This window comes from Equus quagga, chromosome 8 (assembly GCF_021613505.1).
Source record: "Equus quagga isolate Etosha38 chromosome 8, UCLA_HA_Equagga_1.0, whole genome shotgun sequence".
NCBI classification, from domain to species: domain Eukaryota; kingdom Metazoa; phylum Chordata; class Mammalia; order Perissodactyla; family Equidae; genus Equus; species Equus quagga.
In genome coordinates, this window is record NC_060274.1 from 19,505,406 (window position 1) to 19,528,723 (window position 23,318).

The 23,318-nt window shown below is 37.2% G+C and overlaps 1 protein-coding gene across 6 annotated transcripts in view; it reads right to left on the bottom strand.

Moving 5' to 3' along the window:
- The window catches only part of ADGB (androglobin), a 171,680-nt gene that overhangs the window by 88,237 nt on the left and 60,125 nt on the right, over positions 1 to 23,318 (bottom strand). For 5 of the 6 annotated variants that reach the window (XM_046669036.1, XM_046669034.1, XM_046669033.1 and 2 more), the window contains exons 8-12: positions 18,757 to 18,968; positions 14,593 to 14,733; positions 12,274 to 12,368; positions 7,084 to 7,258; positions 3,963 to 4,053 (exon numbers count right to left, since the gene is read on the bottom strand). In XM_046669036.1, coding sequence (XP_046524992.1) covers positions 3,963 to 4,053; positions 7,084 to 7,258; positions 12,274 to 12,368; positions 14,593 to 14,733; positions 18,757 to 18,968 — 714 coding nt within the window. The remainder of the gene's footprint in view (positions 1 to 3,962; positions 4,054 to 7,083; positions 7,259 to 12,273; positions 12,369 to 14,592; positions 14,734 to 18,756; positions 18,969 to 23,318) is intronic. The other variant, XM_046669035.1, reaches the window with a different exon arrangement.

Consider the following 23,318-nt stretch of genomic DNA (forward strand, 5'->3'; position numbering starts at 1 on the left):
TTAGCATAATGCCCTCAGGTCCATCCATGTTCACTCAGATGGCAAGATTTCCTTCCTTTTCATGGCTGAATAATATTCCACTGTATATTAAGTAGCTGCAGTATTGTCAACAATAGGAAGTTCTGATTTAGTTCATTTTATCATTCTCATTTTTTACAATCAGCAATGATTTTTTGCTTCTTGTTAAAAACGTTGAATTGCTTTCCATTTTACTGAAGAAATATTCTCTGTCAGTCAATGCATTGGTGTAGAAAATTCCTGGACACTGTTTATTTTAAAGCTATAGTCATCATCTTTGGATATTGGGAATTTGACAACATTTAGAATTGATTTAGCTAAATATCAGAGAAATGTATCAGTGAAATAGGACTCCAAGTCAAAAATTTAATTATGAGCCTTGAGTGCTTAAGTTTATAACTGAGACATTCCTACTAGCTACCCAAGTATACAGTATTTCCTTCCAAGTAATTGCTGATGTGACCCAAATCGCCATTCCCTTAGCTAGACATTTATAGGCGCAATAAAAAGGCATTTGTTATAGTATATATCTTTTTGGTAAGTGTGTTTCAAAGATAAAATTAAATTTCATGTATACAGATTTCCTAAACTTTAGATTTTTCCTTGCTGGAGTTCACACAACTTAATTCACCTCAAGCTAAACCTCTCTGATTTACCTGAAACTGCCACTAGAGGGCAGCACAAACACATTTGTGACGCTCTGATTCTCCCAAATCAGACCGGGAGCGGAGACCGGGCAAATCCGGCCTGTAGGGACAGTGGCAGCGCTCTGAAGAAAGGCAGCTGCGATAGCAGTCACTTTCAAGGGCTCGCCAGGGAAAGGGCTCGCGCTTATGCTGACCGGAGAACTCTGACTGTACAGCAAAGGGCGACAAGGGATGTGTCTTTCACACGGACAGGGTGAAATGCCATTCACCTATCTTTGCTTTGGGCTCTGCCAGATAGAATGAGTATCCTCGGGAATTCACAACAGATCCAACCACTGAAGAGACTAGCTGGATCCAATCAAATATTGGAGTCACCTGGATCTGGGTTACAGAATTCCATCCACTTTAATCAAGGAATAAAGCTGAAAGGGGCATAAGGCAATCAAGAAAGAGAGTAACCCCGAGAGTTCAGGTCATGAGACCAAACCATTTGTGGTCCCTGTTGGTGTAGAGATTCTGGAAGTCTGAGTGCGGCATTTTGAGCCACAAGAAAGTTTGTCCCGGTGGCCTGCAGCTCCGCTTCTTATGACCCACAAAGTCTCTGATTCGCACGCAATCTCCATCAGTTGACAGATAATCAAAAATTATTCAGAATGGTAAAATCATCATCTTAGTGGGTAGCATTAAGTACAAAATTAATTAGAAAAATTATGAGGCATTAACATTTTTATGTGAGGTTTAGGAAAATTCTGTGTATATGTGGTATTTTGCATTTTTAACATATGAAAGAATTTAGCATGTTACATAATCCAACAAATTAGGCTTTCAAATATATATCTTAATATTTAATTCTAGCTTTATTGTTAAATTAAAAGGGATAAGAAAATTTTGGTTTGTAACAACTGATAGTATTATAGGAAAAATTAAGGTTCTCAAAATAAATGATTTTGATTATTTGAACTTTTATGATGATTTAAATACTTGGAAAGATTTTATTTGCTGTGATTTTTGGCTTTTAAAGTACTTACATTTTGCTAACTAAATTTATTTAAAACTTTTATGGAAGTTGATAGATTTATGTATAAGATAAGATTTCTTATAAGTTAAAATGAAAGTTTGAGGAAAACTGGATTTACAATTTTATAACAGTAACAAACTTTCAAGCCAAAGTAGCAGTAAATTGTCTTTTCTGTTTATGAAGCTGTCCCTCACGGCTGGACACTTCTAACGGCCACTGTCCGTCTCCCGGCGCTGCCTACGGTGTCTCCTCCAACACTTTTCAGTGTCCAATCGATGCAGAGAAATGACAAGAGCCTTAAAGGTAGAAGATTTGAAGACTCTCCCTAATGTCTTCTACTTCGACAGAGGCCATTAAATGTAAATTAACCGGCTGTGATGTCAAGAGGCTTTAAAAGTGGCACAGTTCAATGGGCAGACTTCTGATCGAAATTTTGACCGCTTTTCTTCATCAGCTTATATGCTTATATTCCTCTCATAGATTTTGATATATCTAAGAGAAGGCTAAACCATACCTAACGGCTGTTGTATGTGTGACCTATGACATAGGCCATCCAAAAATTTTAATAAAGTTTTATTGAAATTTAAAATACATTCAAAAAGGACACAAATCATAAATGTAAAATGATGAAAAATCACCAAATAAACATGGCCATATTACCATTATTCAGATCAAAGGATAGTAATATGACCAGCACCTAGCAAGCCCTGCCAGATGCACCCCCCCATCATGGCCCATACTCCTCACCACAGATAACTACTGTCGTGACTTCCCACACCATATTTTGCCTTCTGTTTTTGTTTTCTTAGTGTATATTAATAGAATAATTAAAAACAAACCATGTACTGTCTTTTTTCTTTTAGGAAGATTAGCCCTAAGCTAACATCTGCTGCCAATCCTCCTCTTTTTGCTGAGGAAGACTGGCCCGGAGCTAACATCCGTGCCCATCTTCCTCTACTTTATATGTGAGATGCTTACCACAGCATGGCATGCCAAGCCGTGCCATGTCCACACCCGGGATCCCAACCAGCAAACCCCAGGCCATGGAAGCAGAATGTGTGCACTTAGCCACTGCACCACTGGGCCGGCCCCCAAACCATGTACTTTTTAAACCAGATTTCTTTGGTCTATTTTCTTGTGTGAGAGTCATCCATGTTATTTTGGCAGCAGGATTTCTTTCACTTTATATCACTATCTTATTACATTACATTTATCTCTGGTTTTACTAGGCTGTAACTATCCGGTCCCCTTCACAGCAGCTGGTTGCAAAGTTTGTCCTCAGGTAAAGCTTCCATTGAGGGCTGAAGTGCAGCTTTAAATTGGGAGATGACGCGTGGGTGATGGAGGAAGAGGGGCAGGGTAGGACCTCAAACCCTTCCCCCAGGAAGAGGAAGAGCCATGACATCCAACAGGAGAGTGACCTGCATCACAGCTGCCGGCAAGCTCTCCCGCCTCCCGCACATCACTGACATCAGGACTCCCATATTCAGGCTCTAATCATTTCTGCAGAATAGGTTCTTTGAGGGTTTTACAACCATGGAATTTGGGACATACCTTTGTAATGCCAACGATTACATTTTATTGTAATTATTTACTTAGATATCCAGCTTCCCCCAGAAGCTGATATCGATGTGGGGCAAGACAAGTGTGTTATCTTTCTACCTTCGAGTGAAATAGACTGCCCTGTTGTGTTAGTCCTCTGGGGCTGCCCCAACAAGATGCCATGGGCTGGGTGGCGTAAGCATCAGCACTTTTTCCCTCACCGTTCTGGAAGCTGGAAGTCTGAGATCACAGTGCCAGCGTGGTCAGTGTCCATGAGGACTGTTCCTGGCTTGCAGACAGCTGCTGTCTCACTGTGTCCTCACGTGGCCTTTCCTCAGTACATGGAGAGAGAGAGCACTCTGGTCTCCTCTTCTGAGGACACTAAGCTTACGACCTCATTCAACCGCACTCACTTCCTTAGAGGCCCCATCTCCAGATACAGCCTCACTGGTGTTAAGGCTTCACAGATGAATTTTAAGGGGACACATTCAGCCCATAACAATCACATACAAAAGGTGGCTAGAAAAGGTTTGTTGAATAAGTGGATTGGTGAAATCATAACCTGTACCAGATCAAGGAAATATCCTGTAGTATGTTTTATACATATATTTGGCCTTTTTCTTAAATGAAAATTCTTCAAAATGCCCCCATTAGTCTGTTCTTTTTAACCATGCAAGTCACAAAATACTTCTTTTGAGAACAAGATGCATTTGTGGGAAAGAACGCTATGTACTTACGTTTCTGTTGGAATTGGAAACGGAGTCATTCTATAATTCAAAAACGGACTTGAAATCTCAAGAAACTGCTCAGGCTTCTTTATTACCAATTCTGAAAAGAAACAGGCAGTGTGATGTACTTTTACAAAAATCTTCCAAGATTACACGCCGAACTTAACATTTAATGCAGTTCTCATTAGATTACTATTTACCCAGCAAATTTCAATAGAGTTAAATAGGAACGTACTAGGATACATATGGTTTTTTTAATTGAAAAAGCTTGATAGATTCGGCCACTCTTAGATTTCTTTAATCTCCTCAGCTGCTTTCCACATTGACAACATGAAACAGTGAAGTCTCGATGAAGAAAGTCAGCAATGTCTTCAGGAGTTACTGCTCGGCATTTGCTGCTGTTTCAAGTACAGGATTGAATTTCTATACAAGTCTTTTACTAAGACGTGTTCTCTTAGTTAACCTCTACCCCACATTGCTCAGGACATGAAGAGGAAATGTGGACAAAGGCATGAGATGGCAGTGGGAGAACAGAACAGGCAACAAAGTCAAGCTCATGAGTAGAAAAGAAAGCAGAAGGTCAAGAAAGGATCTGTGGGCACTCCTGAAGGAGTCTGAAGCTGACCTAGCAGTGAGAAATTCTCAGTGGATGTGGGACACAACCCATGCACTAACATGGTGAACACTGAAATTAAACATTAGGGATGATCATTTCAGCAAAAACTCCTGCGACGGCGGAAAGGATGCCCATTGGAGGAAAAAAAGTGAGGCTCTGACACAGTGCATGTGACTTTTCTGTGCTTGTTCCGTGGCAATCTCTAAATTGATCTTCTATTAATTTTCACTTTACTAAACCCAATAGAGAGAAGAAAGACAACTATGGGGTGAGCCTCGAGGTGGAGGTGGGGCACTGAAATCAGGGAATCCCGCCAATCCTTAGGTTTTCTTCCCCAGCTGACGAAAGCAGTCACTTACATATAATTACACGCCAATCAGCAGCCAAATCAGGAAATAGCTGTATGTTCAATACGTTTTCTTTCATTCAGCCCCTCCTGGGTGCTCTGAATGAACAAGTGTTTTAAGCGTAGCTCTATGCATTTAACTAAAATGTAGTGTTTAAGAGTACGGTCATGCATTGCTTCATGGTGGGGATACATTTTGAGAAACGCATTGTTAGGCAACTTTGTCATTGTGTGAACACCATAGAGGGTACCTACACAAACCTAGATGGTGTAGCTTACTACACACCTAGGCTATATGAAACTAATCTTATGGGACCACTGTCGTATATGCGGTCCATCATTGACCAAAACATCATTATGGGGCACAGGACTGTAAAAGATTTTATTTCCTTTCAGCATCATATCACACTCTCTTGGCACCAACAGCCCACTGCAGAAACTCAAGGGATGTAAATAAATGACTAAAATAATGAGGCAGGAAGGAGAAGGTCAGAGAGGTCTCAACAAAAAATGAATTGATCATTTCTCCTCTCCATCCAAAGCAGACATTTCTTTCATCTTTGTTCTTTTCTGGCAAGGAGAAAGCATGTTGTGCTAGAGAAGTCTTTGCTGCCAGCTGTACTGGCTGCACCAGTGTAGGCAGAAAGAAAATGTGAGAAAAATGACACGGTTAACAGTTGTTATTTATATTTTTAAAATGTGGAAATTGTGGCTGGAAGTAGGAGGCAAGGAACAGGTATGTATTCCGATCGATGTGGTTATCTCTGTTTAGGATCCTAAGGACCACTGGGACTTATGTATTACCCTGTAACTGAGATATGGTGCTCTTGTCACCTGCAATGAAGGATCAACAATACTTAAATTGGTAGCAGGGACAGCAGCAAGCACCACAAATAGGGGCACAAGCCATGGTGCATGGGACCAAATACTTAAGCATATTTATAAGCTTCAGAGTGACTGCCTGCAGGAAACTAGCATGAGGGATGCTCACTGTGGCTTTGCCTTCATTGTTCATTCAAGTGACAGGCTGTGAGCACAGCCCCAATGCAATAACCTCTAGAATGCAATGTACTGTTTCTGGATGAATACAATTAGAAAATAATGAGATATTAGCAAAGACAGAGGTAAAAATGCAAAAGCAATGAAATGAACACAAAAAAATTACAAAATAGCTTTTGTTATTATTAAACATAATTTAAGCTTTTTAGAATGAGAAATATATATATTTATATTATATACATATGCAGACACCTACATACGTATATATAATCCATAGCACGCCAATTCTCTATTATCCTTCATTAAAAACTGCAAGTACCAAATTAGCTACGGAAAGGATATACATATGTTGAATAAACATAAATTATGAGTTGTTCTGCTAGGCTGAAATTTTTTAATTATTAGTGTTTTTTTTTTAATCCTCTCTTCTCATGTTCGCGATTCTGCTTTAAGATTGACTTTTCATGTATTGTCTCACTCATCTCTTCTCTTGCCATCTTGGTCTGTCTTCCACCCAAACTTTTGCTCATGGAAAAAGGAGTAAGAATGAAGACTTGTAGAGAAAAAGATCGAAGGAGTGAAGAATTAGACACGGACGGTGAGGAATTTAGAAATGAACTGTGAGAATAAAAATAAGGCCTGAACAGTCCCAAGGCCCCACTCTCAGCCAGCGGGAGCCTGTTTATTTCTGAGGACAACTGCCACTCCTTGTGGCTATGTGACAATATTAACACAGGAGCCAATCCAGGGCAGAAGTTCAACTCCCAAAGGAGTTCTAAGTAGAAATCAGTGAATTCAAAGATCATGTCCTGCGGGGTACCCTAGAGTGATTACCACAGTAGAAATTCACTCCAGTGGCTCAACGCGTGCTATTCAAGTTTCTATAGTATTTGCTACAAACCACCTTTTTGTCACAATAACAATAAAAAACCATCACCCAAAGAATGTCCTTGATACGTCCAGGTCAGCTTAGATGTGAATCAAACTTCTGAGATGTGGAGAATTAATCTCGAAAGACGTAAAATTCGGACATAAACTGAAATGCGGGCTGTAGGTGTGACGTTGAGTGTTTTGCCTTGAGCCTTATCTTTCTTTACAAACGGAGCTATCAGCCCTTTGTCGGGAGAAATGTTAATTAGAAAGCTTCTCAGATGACACGAGAGCAGTACCTTGAGCCTCATCTGTTATGACCCTTTCTTTTTTCTGACGGAAGAGTTTCCAGGGAGGGACAAGAGGTGACTTTGGTGGTGCTATTACTGGGCAAGACCTGGTTCTGGTCACCAGCACAGGGTGGCTACAGATGTGGGAAAGCCCGCACTCTCTCAGCTTCTCCGCAGAATCGGCCTAAAAGGTGCAAGATACATTTAAAGGGATTCTTGCAATTGCTTCATGCATTTAAAATAATACTTTTTGTCATTATAAAAATCCTATCACCACTGTAGACATATAGGAGTTCTAAAAAATAAATAACAACCCATATTCCCACCTTCCTTAACATAAGCACTATTAACATTGCATTTCTTTCCATCTTTTCATTTTTCTTTTAATTTTTTCATTTGCCTATTTACAAAATGAGAACCTAGAAAGAGAAGGCACTTTTTAGGTCTAAATGTTTAAGATTCTATGAGATTGCAAAAATATTAGTGTATCAGTTTTGGTCCAAAGTTAATCGACCTTTATTTTTATAGGTTAAAGCTTTGATACGGGAGCTTAACATGTAAAGTTGTTTTTTTTCCTTTCCTTTTCTTTTTCTTTTTTGAATCACTAGCAATTGCTACACAGTGTTCAGAAAAATCCACTGCACTCGGTATGTCAGGTCAAGGAGGAGGTAAGTGGCTGCCTTGAGTACAGTTTCTGCCCTCCCTTCCAACCAGCCGCTCCCCACAGGAAATCCCCGTGATCGCTCCTGACAATGGGGGCATTCACAGAGGACAGAGGACAGAGGCTGCCCTGTGTCCTGCCAAACCAAGTCGTTTCCCAGGCAGATGCTTCCCATGTTGCACTGTTCAGATCTCCTGAAGCCACTTGGCTTTGGAACAACTCAGAATAGTATCTAAGCAGAACTTCAGTTACTGATTGATGGCTGAAATGTGCCAGGAGAAACCAAAAAGCATATGAAAGTTAAAGTAATATATACTGCAGTCAAATTTTGATGTTCATAGTCTAAATGTTGAAACGTTTAAAGTAAAATAAAACATTAACTACACGAAAGTCAGTTTTGCCAACAACTATTTTTCTTCCTAGTGATTTTGCATCATTGATTTCTATTCGAATAGCAACGCTTGAAAATGTAAATGTATAAAGCCATTATTTAAATTAGGACTGGGAATCCACTTATCAGCCTCTTCCAAATTATTGCTCAGCTAGAACACGCCTGGCTCTTGTGACCATTCCTCCATTGCTCACGCTGTGCTTCTGGGAGGCAGAAAAGAGGGGAGGCATCCGTGAGATGCGACAGTTCTTCCTGAATCCGGGGATTAATTAATGATTGCAACAATTCATTAATAACTAGAAGAAGGAGTTAATCAGTGCACCACTGAGTCCAGAAGAGCCATTTAAAAGTGTTATACATAGGAAAAATAAAGAGAAAAGTGATTCAATGTTTTTTTCAAAGAGGTCTAATTAAAAAGCAGAGAAAATTGTCACATACTTTTTTTATCCCTTTTGTGAATGTTAGCAATTTACTGAAAAAATTCAGAAACCTCTGGAATTATGCCTTTTTTTTATAGGTATTTTAAAATCTAACCCTTTTCCCACAACTTGCACTCTGTCGAATTCTAGAAGTTTCCCAACATTTGAAAGTAATCTTTCAATGGGAATTTATGGGAGAATTTACTGATATTATTCAATCAGACAATGTCTCAGTATCGTAATAAAGAGAGTACATTACTGTTAAATTGTCACTTAAAAAATATCCGAAATAGAAATCATGTCCAGAGTAATATTTATAAATTGAATCATTTCCAGCTAGTTTACTACACCTGAAATTTGGTCTACATATCTCAACTCCTTCTTACAATGCAACCAAAGTTGTAGTCTATTCCCTTTCTTTTTTAAGCTGTAGCGCATTGGAAAACAAAGCAACCTAAAGCATTTTGAAATTGTAAGGCATTGGCTCAAATAATTAAGTATGGTATTAGCACTTACTGTATTGTTTAGATAATCTGCAAAAGTACTAATTTGATTTAAGGTATATACGCCAACTTCGCATACATTTTATTTCCAACATACTACATAATACTTCTGAATGCTGTGAAGTAATGCTATTCATAACAGTTATAGTTTGATACTGAGAACTTTGTTAAAGGATCTCAGATTTCCCTAGATTAGAGTTAGAGGCAGAGAGAGTTTGAGAATAGGAAAACATTCTGGTGAAATACTAGCCGGCACGCAAGAAAAATGTTTGAATAATTCATGTGTCAGACATAAATTAGAAGTTTCCTTACACAAGATTCTTTTACTTCTTTATCCCATCCCACCTTAAACATTCTAGAAGTGGGGCTTTGAGCAAGTGAGAGGGCTTTCTTAGAACTCCCAGATCACCCATGAAATGAATCTAAAACCATTTAGAATGTCCAATAGCAAGAGGATGGGGGATAACGTGGGGTAATTCATGACACCTTATTTCTTCCCAAGTATTGTTGCTTTTCTTGTAGTCTTTACCAACTCTTTAATGCTAAGTATTGGCTTTACTTTATATGTTGGTCTCATTGTCTTTGGGGCTATAATTTTTAGAAATGTTCTCTATTTAACAAAATCCCATTAGAACAGAATTTTTTTCTATTGATTTATATTTAAAACATTATATCTCCATTATATTGCAATTTTTACCAGAACTGGATCATCCTAACAGCTAATGTAAAAGAATCAACAGGCAAGTTAGGGAAACCGTGAGACTATAGTCAGTTCATTACAGCCTTGAGGTTCATTTAATTACTGTTACAGACACTCGCTAATTCCTGGGCCCCTTAAGCCATTTTCAACCCCCACAGGGAGGATTTATAATACTCTTTATGACCTGACTCCCTCCCATATCTCAAGCTGCCTCTAAGACTTCTCCCCTTGCAATCTACTCAGCCTCCAGCAGTTCCCTGAACCCAGAGAGTTCTCCACCTCCAGACTTTTCCAACGTAAGCTTCCCTCTGCTTTCGAGCACAATTTTTCCCATTTACTAGGCTAACTTCTTAAAGCCATAGCTTACACAGTTCTTCCTTTGGGAAGACTTCCCTAGTCAACCATTGGACAGAAAGATGTGTTTCTGCTATGTGTGTCCCATATTCATTTTTCCACTCATTCATTCATTTGTTCACTCATCAAACACACAGTATTTGAATGCTACATCTACCATGTTCCAGGCACCTTGCATGCCCTCTGTTATACCAATTTTCTAACTTTATTACTGTTGCTTGTCTACCTTCCTCAATGGACTTGAACTTTGTGGGGTAGGACCATGTTAATCTTACTCATCATGGTATCCTCAGAGCAGAACTCATTGTTTAGCACATAATAGGTAATCAATCAATCAACATCTGTTGAATTAATAAATAAGCATGTGAGTTTTTTCATCTTTTAAATTCAAAATTAATTTTGCGTTTAAACGTTAGTTTTTAAGTAGGGCAGTCAAAAGATCAAATAGATTATCTTGCACTCTTTTTTCTGTAATGCATTCATCCCATCCTTATATTTTGTAGTTTTAAAAAGTGTGTCAGTACTTCCCCTACACGAGACCATGGCACTCCACGAAGCATGGCTCGTGTCATTTTACAGTCCACAGTGTTGGAGCATTCAGTCTCTCTGGAAGATTTAAGACAGCACCTAGGCCACTGCCATGTAAAGAGTTTAAGAAACAACAACAACGAAAACCAAGGCTGAGATGGGCAGCTCGAATCTTCACGAGAGACTCAAGTTGGACACAGAGGCCTCAGAAGCACACTTAGATTCAATCATGACTAAAAATAATTAACTTCAAATTAAAACAGAGAAATTGCCACTATCTCTACATTCATAATGTCTTAACAGTATTACCCCTGTTATATGCCAGACGTCTGCAGGAAAGAATGCTTTCTATCTAAAAAGGAAGAAGGAGGAAGAGAAGGAGAAAGAAGAGGGCGAGAGGGAGAAGGAAGATGGAATGACAACATTATGCCCCTTGGTTAAATCATCTCGATGACAAATGTAACGTACATAGTAAAGCGCAATAATCATTCCGTTGGGGTATTTACATCTCAACCAAATTTCCATTGAACTCAACTGTTTCTAACTAACCAAATGAACATTTGTATATATAAATATATCATTGAACCATCTAATCTTCTTATAATTTAATGTAGTGATTGCATAACATATGGAATTCTATAAAAAAGTGCTAGATGTCTAAAAGTCCCCCAAAGGGTTAGGATTCAATAAGTTCCAAATGCAATAGGGCATTTGTCTAAGTAGATTGAAGAGTAATCTTTCAATTTCAAACATGGGCTTTGCCCTTTATAAGAGAAGTGGAAAAATTTCAAAAATGGCCTTTGCCCTTTATAAGAGAAGGAAAAAAATTATTTTTATGTCCAAGAACAAAAGATAACTTTAAAAAGGATGGGAAACTCATGCATCACATGCAACTACTAAATATTATGTTGCCAAATATTTAACATCATAGACGAATGTCACTGATACAGTGTCAAGTGAAAAAACTTGTTTCCAAATAGAACATGAAATTTAATTCCAAAGTGTAAAAAAGTGTGTATTTATGTACACACACACACACAGACACACAGATTATATGTAGAGAATAAAAGACCCAAAGGATATATGCCAAAATGTTAACAGTACCTATGTCTAGGTAATTATACTATGAATATTTTAATTTCATTTCCTTTATCTGTATTTTATAAATTTTCTGTACACTTTTAGACTTATTGGAAAAAATGAATTAACATTTTTTGGGTGTATTATTTTACGATACAAGGAAGTTATAGCCATGGTTTACCAGCTCTGGATGTGAGTTCATTTAAATCATCTTATGTAAGAAAATATGTACAATCTGTTTATGGAAAGGTGATTTATTCTTATTTAGAAATGATTTTTACTGAAATATATAACTTATGTATCTTTTATTTTGCTTGTAATGGAAGGAATTGATAAAAATATATGAGACTACATCTTTTTTTTTTTTTTAGATGGAACTATTGCAATCATCTAAAATAATTTTGGATGTTCTAAGTCCCTGTGTTCCACTGCCTAATTTTAAAGATGAGGAGACTGAAATCCAGGAATAAAATTTTCATTAAATTCTGGTGTACCTTCTATCGCAACAAACAATCACACACACACACTGTCAATGATAGGGTTGCCTGGGCTTGAGTGCTCACCATCTTCTCTAAGGAGAAGATCTTCTTTTCAAACAAATAGAGAGGTGTAAAGGTAGCATACACAACCATGTGAGGGGCCTGCATTCCTGAAGAACCTGTAAAAACAAACATACGTTGTGTCATGGAAATTCTAGCCAAGATGGCTCTGTCAGTGCGTCATCCCAGACGGTTCAAAGTCCTTCAAGAACTTATCTTTGCTGCCGAAACTCAGGTAAATGACTCTAAATGTATTTAATAAATGTTAAATCTCAAATGTGCACCTATTTCATAGAATGTCTCACTATACGATATTCATAATCATGCCATTAATTGCTTAAGAAATCATTTTACTTCACTGTAAAAATGTTACCACATAAACTCACTAGCTATCAGTCAATGTAACTTAGAATGGTCTATAAATGACTGCATTAAAAGGAATAATTTTAAAACTGAGACATTCTGGGGGCTGGCCCCATGGCCGAGTGGTTAAGTTCGCGCACTCCGCTGCAGGCGGCCCAGTGTTTCGTTGGTTCAAATCCTGGGCGAGGACATGGCACTGCTCATCAAACCACGCTGAGGCAGCGTCCCACAGGCCACAACTAGAAGGACCCACAACGAAGAATATACAACTATGTACTGGGGGGCTTTAGGGAGAAAAAGGAAAAAAATAAAATCTTAAAAAACAAAAACAAAACAAACTGAGACATTCTTTAGCTTTCATAGGTATAATCTTTATTTTGAATTTAAATAAATCCAGGAGTTTCTATATTATTTCAAAGAGAAAGAAAACATAAATAAATGAGTCCTTCCATGAAGAAGGGAAAGATAGTAACTTTGGAATGTTTAATGTTTGTAGAATTTGCTTCTGAGCATCCCTTATTTATTTACGTGTTCCTTAACTCCCTGACATTATGATGTTTAATGTTTGTAGAATTTGCTTCTGAGCATCCCTTATTTATTTACGTGTTCCTTAACTCCCTGACATTATGATATTTGATTCAGCATGCTTTCGCTCTTTAAAGATTCTGGCCAAAATAAAAGAATTTATTTTCCTTTATTGTCTTTATTATTAATTAAATTTTTGTTTTATTCCTTCACAAATTCAAGCACTTATATTTACCTCTATTAGATAATATATTTATTGCAGAATAATACCTTTAGAGCTGCAGAATATAAATTTGATATGAGCCCGGGATCTCTCTAGAATGGAATAAGATGTGAAATATGCCAAACTTATAAAAATATATTTTTACATTTAAAACTTAAACTTTGTATATTTTTCTTGGAGCAGCAATCTGAACCCAGGCAGTTTTACTCCACAGCCCAAACTCTAAACCACATTCTGTATCTTGAAGTTGACCATAACTGAGTTTGGTAGAAAAAAAGGCACTGCTACCTTTTTTTGTTTTTACAAAGAAAGGAACTCAAGAGAAAGGTTTAGTTTCACAAAGAAGATTAAATATGAGGAATTTTGGGAATGTTATGTCATCCACTATCAAAAAAGATCGCTTAAGGCATCAACACAAGAAAACAAGTTTTAATATAGAAGTAAAAATACGACTAGTAACTCCTTTCTCTACCAACCCACCAGACATGTTTCCATAAAAATAAAAAGACATAATTCTTAAAATGTCCTCACAAAAACATAATAATGTATTAAGAAAGAAGACAAAATAAAAAAAACCCAACTAGATAGAGCACAGTGCTGGAGGTAAATGGATGTACTTTCAACCATGTAATGAAGGATGAGCTGAGAATGATACCTACACTCTGGAAGCACCAAGATAGATGACCTGATATGAGGAATATAAAGTCTTCGAAAAGGATTTTATATATGTGTATATATATATGTTATATAAATATATAATTTACTCATATAGAGGGGGACATACTAATATATATTTATACTAATATATAATTACATTTATATATTCATGTAATCTATATTAATATTTATGTATATTATACATAACATATAGCATAAAATGCATTTTATGAAATATAATACATATTTTATATATTATAATACATTATATATGGTATATCTTATATATAGCTTACTAATATATAACATATATATTCATTAGTATATGCCCTCCTTCCTGTAAACACTTCTCCTGTGACGGTTGTACCATAAGAAGTTGGCCAACCTTGGCTTCTGTCTCATGTGTGGGCTCTTGCCCCAGTAGGCAGCCCATCTGAGGGCCTCACAATTGTGGGCAACCTTGGACAGGCTTATTTAGATATGTCTAAACAGAAAACACATTTCTATGCTCCAGAGTTTTCCAACATTTTAGGCAAGAGCTAGAGAGCTACTGTTGGAGGAGGCTGAGAGCTTACAGTCTGACAGAGACAGCAGAGAGTGCTGGACGTCTGACGAGGGTCGGGAGCCGTGCAGTGACCATTTGAATTTGTCCTTTTCCTTTTCCTTTTCTCCATCTTTACTCCGCTTCTTCCCAAGGTCTTTCGCATCTGCTTTCTCTAACACATTAAAAAAATGTAATCCTTTAGCTACAAAACCTCAAACTATATTTCTTATTCAGTTGCTGTGTTGAAGAAAAGGTCAAAACAATAATGTTATTTAAATGTAAAACAATTGACACAAATTTCCCAAAACACTACTCATCTCCAGTTAGAAACGTTAAAATAAAGCAAGAGAAAACTTTGAAAATTGACATGTGTTGTGAAAGACAGGCAGCATTATTTATTATTGATTACGCATATTTTTATGGTAAATGGAGATGATCATTTAAATATAATTTATTTACCTAAAATTATAGGGTCAGGCTAATTTTCTCATCTTAAAAAGAAAAAGCAGCAAAGCACGTACTTAAAGTCAAGTCCTAAATGTGAAGCCCTCTCAGATGGTCCTTATTTGGAGCCTCCACCTCAAGGAAGTACAACTTTCTGTCTCCAGGAGTTCTTCCGGTGCAGCCTAGATGCCAACCAACATCCACAAACCAACATCTTCTTGCCAACATGACTTGTGTAGTAAAATTCTGCACCATTTGAATTTCTATTCATATTTACATTTCTATGAAACATGTCGCCTTCAACTCAAAAAAAAAAAAATCCTCCAAGAGTTTTTATTCCCTAACAAGGTCCTTCCAATTCTGAAACAGAAATTTCAGATTGCTGCCATTTCGTTCTCTCATCTTCTGCTAAATTTGTAATTGCCGTTGGTCAGGTTGTTCGTCTTTTAAAAACTTGTATAAATAAATACTATGACATTAACACCTGGTAATGTTCCTTAGCTTCTAAAGTAAACCTGTCTATATCTTAGCTTTTACAGTAGATTTAACATCAAGGTTAGATACAAAACTGAAGATAACTGTCACTTAAATCATAAGATGAGACATTTAACTGGGAAACTAAGATTTAGAAAATAGGTTATCAGAATTTCATTTTGTAGATTTTCCACGCATATTTGACAACTCAATAAAATTAATTTTAGCTCGCAATATATGATTTCATGTATGATTTTAAAATAAGACTATAAAATCCTTCAACCTCCTATTCAGAATTCAGAATTTAGAAATAAAATAATACATAGTAAAAATTATAAATAGTAAAAATACACTATTTCACATAGAAATTTGGATAGTATGCAACAACGTTTACAAAAATGTGTTTTTGCCAATGCCCTAAATAAATGTGTCCCTCCTCTGTCATTTCATCCCACCCATCTAGCAAACCCCACTCTGAATAAAGCTAGCAGCTGAGTCCTACAGCAGACAGCCTCCCCTTAGTTTGGCAAACCTCTGCCATATGTATTTTATATCACCATGAGAACCTTCGTCTTCCACCTCCACCTCACTCTCAGTTCCAAGATAGGCTGCCGATGAAGAGAGAAAATAGAAGCCTTTTGTCAGAACCCCTCAGCTTCTCCCTAACAAACCTGTTCACCCACTGGCATTTGCGTCTGTCCCCTTCCGTGCCCGGGGCCCACCAGGGTGAATGAAGAGACTGTGGCTCCCCTGGGTTGGTCCAGTCCCTCCCTCTGGGCTCTCTTAATGCTGCTCTTCCTGCCTTCTCAGGAAGCTTACACTATTGCTGTCATCTCAACTGTATTCTCTCAATCTTCACTTAAAAATACTCAGTTCTCCCCCAATACATGAAAAATATTAATATCCTGTATGAGTCCACATAGTCCGTCTCAGCTTCCACTTTGTAGTCTCCTGTTCTTCACAAACTTCTAACAGGGTTGTTTGTACATTATTTTGCGCTCCACTTACTTCATACCCCTCTCCAATACGTCTTCCACTCCCACCTTCCACCATTGCCCAAGGACCTCCACATCACAAAATCCAACAGAGAATTTTGAGTTCTCACATATTTCAACTCTTACTATTTGACACAGACTATCTCTCTGCTTCTTGAAACATTCTTTTCCTTTGACTTCAACAGCAACGTGCTCTGCTGGTTTTCTTCCTGCTTCTCTGGCCATCCCTCAGCCTCCTCTGCCAGCTCATCATTTTGTACCTAGCTCTCAGATGTTTAGCTTTCAGGCTCAGTCGGAAGCTTCCTAATTTTCTCACTCTATGCTGTCTTCTTGGGGATATCATCCTTAGTTGAATTTAGTATGCATTTCTCAATGATTCCCAAAGGTATATTGCCAGCCTAGAACTGAAAAGTCCACCTGATTTTCTTAAAAGGCACCTCAAATTCAATGTGTTCAAAATGACTTTGTAGTCTCTCCTCATAAAGTCATTCCTCTTTTAGTATTTCTCATCCCAGTTAAAGGTATCACATTTTTCACTTTTCAAATATTTTTCAAATCATTCACCTGATCTGCTTCTCCACTCTACCTTACTTCCCTGCTCCAAGCTACCACTGTCTCTGACGTGAGCTGATGCGACAGTCTCCAAACTGTTTTTTCCATATCCACTCATGTAACTGAGCCCTGAAAGGTCCCTGTCGCCACCCCCACCCCAAAGTCTTTTCTTCTCAGAAAACCAGAATATTCTTTTGAAAATGTGAATTAGATCATGACTCTACTCTAAACTCTTCATTAGCTGTCAATTGCTCTTATGATAAAGATCAACAATCTTAACATGACCTAGAAGAGTTGATATGATCACTCTCCTACCTACTTCTCCATGTTCTTCTCAAACTACTGTATTCCTCACATCCTCTTCTCCAGTTAAACACATCTTCTACCATTGGTCATTCCTCCTACTGCCCATGACCTTTATATCTGCTGTTCCCTCTACTTGGAATGCTCTTCCTTCCACGCTCCCTCATCTTCCTCTAGACAGCCCTCTCTTCTTTGCAAACACAGCTCAAAATTCCTTAGGGAATTCTTCCCTGATGTCCCAGACTAGATCCCCCATATGAACTCCCATAGTTTCATATATTTCCCTTCAAGGCTCATGTCTTAGTATATGATTATGTTTTTTAAATTAATGTTAGACTCTCTCACTAGACAATAAGCTCTAGGAATTGAGTTCCACGTCTGATTTTGTTTACCAAATTATCACTAATTCCTGGAACATTTACTGGTATTCTACTAAGTAAGTAGTATATTTGAATGGATGGATGGATTGAAGGATAGATGGATGTTAACTTCTGATACATGAGAAAAGGTTTCTAGGTTCAAATTAATTCAGATATACTGGATAAAAAAATTGATTAGGCTTCTTTTTATTTGCTTTCTTTCATAAATTAATTCATATTAGGTCATTTCAAAAAGGGCCTATAATAGGCACATATCACTCACACACTTGATCTTGGTGTATTTTTGAGGAATATTTACAGTAATAATTTATGTACAATATACTATGGGCAATGCTGGTAGATAAGACCTTGATAAAGAATAATTCAGACAGAATATCAATTTTTTATAAAACAAACATTCGAAAGATCGTTATAGATATTATCAAAGTATACAAAAAGTCTTGGTATTTTCTAGTATATTTAATTCTATTTACTATACCAGCATTATTGTTCACATGCACAGCTACATGAAATACTTTAGAAAATATAAATTAAATAATTACTCAATATATTTCCCATTTTAAAAAGAGAAATAATCTTACACTCAGTAAAATAACTTGAAATTGTATTTTTCAAATTTGTACTTCTACCTTACAATAAATGGCTAGCAAATCATAATCTAATCTGTGTCCATTTCACATTTCTTGAAAAAAATGGTATAACCTTTCTCCTCTGCTATTTTGGTCCATTCCACTCTACATATAAGAAAGATGTGATTGATGGAAATTGAAAACTTAATGTCTCTTTCTATATTAATACTATATAAATTTAGTATCATCAAAATATATAATTGCCTTTGATTTTTAAAGGCAGTAAAATATGGAATATAATTAACATATAGTAAACACTATTATGAATTCTAAAATCTTAGAAAGGAAGGATCTAAACCATTTTCACAACACCTAATAAATGATAATGAAAATAAAGAATCATTAAATTCAGAAATGATTGTAAAGTGTTTATATACAATATCCGTATTGAATAACATTGTGATATAAAATGTCTTACCCTTTGGAATTTTGTCACTTTTTTCAGGTGTCTTTAGTGTTGTCACTGAGCTTTCAGGTTTGAATTCTTTGCCATCTTTCACTTCCTTCGCTGGTTCTTTTAATTTGGTATCTACCACTGTTATTTTGCTTTCAGAGCTGGACTCATCTGACAGCTTAAATTCAGGCAATATTTCTTTCAAGAGCTCCCAAACTTTGTCCTTATATCCTGGGCTTAGATAAAACACATCAACATTAATTTCCAAATTAAGGTCTTTAGTTCACGTCAAGAAATTACCGACAGAAAAAATCAACTTGCTATTTCACAAGACTAATTTCAATAGTTACTTCAACTTTTAGTTAAAAAACACTATGCATTCATTCATTCAACAAGCTTTGACTGAGTGCCTACTGTGTGCTGGGCTTTGCTATGCAGAGACTAAACATGGAGTTCTAGTTCAAGATGGTGACATAGGAGGATCCTGAACTCATTAATTCCTGTGGACACACCAAATCTACAGCTACATACAATTTCCTCTGAAAAAAAGCAAAACTGGGCTGAGCAACTTCTACACACCTGATGAAAGAGAAACAAACCCACATCATTGCAGGTAAGAGAGGCTAAGACACAATGTTGCCATAAACGCCGCTCCCAGCATGGTGACCCACAGTTGGAGGAAACTCACAACTCTGAGCTTCTCTCTGAAGAGCAAAAGGTTTGACCTCACATCTGGCGCCTCAACTTTTAAGAACTGCATTTGACAGATGAGCCTCCAAAATGTCTAGCTTTGGAAGCCCCTGGAGCTTGCATCCACAAGACCCAGGAGCTATAGCAAACTCAGAAAGAGTTCTTATAAGCCTTGCACAACTCACACACCCCAGGGCCCAGTGCAGAGGCAGTGACTGAAAAGGATCCAAACTTCCTGAAAGAGGCTTATTTGCTTATCTTAGAACATTGGCCTGAGGGGCTGGTTGCTAATTAAACACACATCTATGGGCCAACAGTAATCCTCTTTAGAGATCTTGGAGGGTGGGCACTATCTTCACGCTCTCCCTCTGCCATTCTCTGGAGTGCCGGTATTTCCTGGAGGGGAGCAGATAAACACATCTGGTGCCCTAAGTTTTACATCTGGCGCCCTGATTTTTGCAGCTGCTGTCCGGGAGATGCCTCTTGATCAAGTGGCTCCAGTGGTCAGTGGAGCTTTCATTCATGGGTCCTGCAGGACAGTTAAACAGCTCTTAACCAGCTACCTCCCCCCACAACAGGCAGAGATGGCAGACTGAAAGGCATTCCTAGACTTTCTGTGAGAGAGGCCTATTAGCTTATCTTCATAGCCGTAGCCTGAGGGGCAGACTTCTAATTAAAGTCACATCTAGGAGCCAACTACAATCCTCTCTGGTAGGAGCCATTTTTGTGCTCTCCCTTGGTGTCTCCAAGAAAGGAGCTTGTACAAACATCTGGTGCCTCAGGTTTTGTGTTTATGGCCCAGAGAACACATCCGTTGCTAGCATGGCTCTGGTGGCCAGTGGGGTTTGAGTTAACTGGTTCAATGGGCTGGTAGCAAAGAAAGACAGTTCTTAATTGGCTATCATCTGAGGTGTCAGAGCAGACAGAAATGCCCATCTCCCAGTCTTCCTCTGACTTGTTTCAGTCTATTTGCATACTTTAAAATTTGTTAGCTCAGGGCTGGCTTCCAATCAGGCTGAATCTAGGTGCTGACTGAGATCCTCTTTGGGACACTGACAGGTCTTGGCAAACTGTCAACTACTGGGAGGCTCTAAAAATAAAGTAGCCTGTGTGGACCATCACATAGATTTAAGAGACAACCAAGAGCTAGGGCAGAGTTGAACAAAAAGGTTACTCTCTGACATGAGCCCACTTCTTCAAGAGCAGGAGAGGTATCTGTTTTATCTAATCAGTAGTCAGTACATTAGTAATCTAGAAATCAGTACAGAGAGTCAAGGAAAATGAAGAAACAAAGGAATATATTCCAAACAAAAGAACACATTATAGGGACCCCAGAAGGGGAAGAGAGGAAAAAGGGCAGAAAAGTTAACTAAAGAAATAATGGCTTAAAATTTCCCTAATCTGGGGAAGAAAATAGACATCAGATCCAGGAACTGCAGAGATTTCCAAATAAGATGCACCCAAAGAGATTCACATCAAGACATTTAAGGATTAAAATGTCAAAAGATAAGGCAAAAAGAGAATCTTAAAATCAAAAAGAGAAAAATAACTTGTTAAGTATGAGGGAACCCTCATAAGACAACAGCAGATTTGTCAGCAGCAACTTTACAAGCCAGAAGGGAGTGATATGGTATACTCAAAGTGCTGAAAGAAAAAACTGCCAACCAAGAATACTCTGCCAGACAAAGCTGTCCTTCAGAATTGAAGAAGAAATAAAGAATTTTCCAGAAAAGCAAAAGCTAAAGGAGTTCATCACCATTAGACTGACTTTATAAGAAATGTTAAAGGAACTTGTTTAAGCTGGAACAAAACGATGTTAATTAGTAGTAGGAAAACATAGAAAAGTATCAATCTCCCTGGTAAAGGTAAATATATAGGAAAATTCAGAATAATTTAATGCTGTAAAAGTGGCGAGTTAATCACTTACAAAACTAGTATGAAAGTAAAAGGACAAAAGTAGTAAAAATAACTTTGTCATACTTGTTAATGGACATACAAGATAAAAATAAATAAATTGCAAAATCAAAAACAAAATACTTGGAGGGGGGAGTAAAATTATAGAGCTTTAGAATGCATTCAAATTTAACTTATAATCAACTTAAAATATATTGTTATAAATATAGGCTGTTTAATATAAGCCTCAAGGTAACCACAAAGCAAAAACCTATAGTAGATACACAAAAGATAAAGAGACAGGAATATCAGCATACCACTATAGAAAAATTATCAAGTCACAAAGGAAGAGAGCAGGAGAAGAAGAAAGGAACAAAAGAAATACCAAACAGAAAACAAGGAACAAAATGGCAATAAGTACACACCTATGAATAATTACCTTAAATGTAATGGACTAAATTCTCTAATCAAAAGCCATAGAGCAGCTGAAAAGACTGAAAAAAAACCAAGACCAATATGTATGCTGCCTAAAAGAGACTCAGTTCAGACGTACGTACTGACTGAAAGTGAAGGAATAGGAAAAAATATTTCATGTATTGGAAACCAAAAGAAAGCTGGAGTAGTTATATCAGACAAAAGAAACTTTAAGACAAAGACTGTAATAAGAGAAAAGAAGGTTATTATATAATGATAAAAAGGTCAATCCAACAAGGGAATATATTTGTAAATATAAATATTTATGCACCCAACATAGGAGCACTTCAATATATAAAGCAAATGTTAACAGAACTGAAGGCAGAAATAAACAGCAACACAATAATAGTAGGGGACTCTAATACCTCACTTTCACCAATGGATAGATTATCCAGACAGAAAATCAATAAGGAAACAATGGCCTTGAATGACATGTTAGACCAGATTGACTTAACAGACATATATAGAACATTCCATTCAAAAGCAACAGAATATACATCTGTGGAGATTAAAAAACATGCTACTGAACAAGCAATAGGCCAACAAAGAAATCAAAAGAAAAATACAAAATACCTTGAAAAATGAGATTGGTAATATAATATACCAAAATTAATGAGATGCATCAAAAACAGTTCCAGAAGGCAAGTTCATAACGAGAAACGCCTACAACAAGAAACAAGAAAGATCTCGAATAAAGAATCTAAGTTTAGGTCTCAAGGACTAGAAAACTAGAACAAACAAAACTCAAAATTAGCAGAGAGAAGGAAATAGCAAAGATAAGAGCAAAAATAAATGAAATAGAGACTAACAAGACAATAGAAAAGATCAGTGAAATTTAGAACTGGTTTTTTGAAAAGATAAACAAAACTAGCAAATCTTTAGCTAGACTCACCAAGGAAAAAAGAGAGAGGATTCAAATAAAATCAGAAATGAAAGAGGAGATGTTAAAACTGGTACCACATAAATACAAAGAATCATAAGACAATCTATGAACAATTATACAACAACAAATTAAACAACCTAGAAGAAATGGATAAATTCCTAGAAACATACAACCTACAAAGACTGAATCATGAAGAAATAGAAATTCTGAACAGGCCGACTACTAGTAAAAAGATTGAACCAGTAATCAAAACACTCCCAACAAACAGAAGTGCAGGATGAGATGGCTTCACTGGTGAATTCTACCAAACATTCAATGAATTAATACCAATCCTTCTCCAACCATTCCAAAAAATGGAAGAGGAGGGAACAGTTCCTAACTCATTTTAGGAGGTCAGTATCACCCTGATACAAAAACCAGACAAGGACACCACAAGAAAAGAAAATTATTGGCCCAAATCCCTGATGAACATAGATGTAAAAATCTTCAACAAAATATTAGCAACCTGGAGGCTGGCCTAGTGGCGTAGTGGTTAAGTTAGGCACATTCTGCTTTGGTGGCCTGGGATCGTGGGTTTGAATCCCAGGTGTGGACCTATACCACTCAATAAGCCAGGCTGTGGTAGCAACCCACATAGAAAATAGAG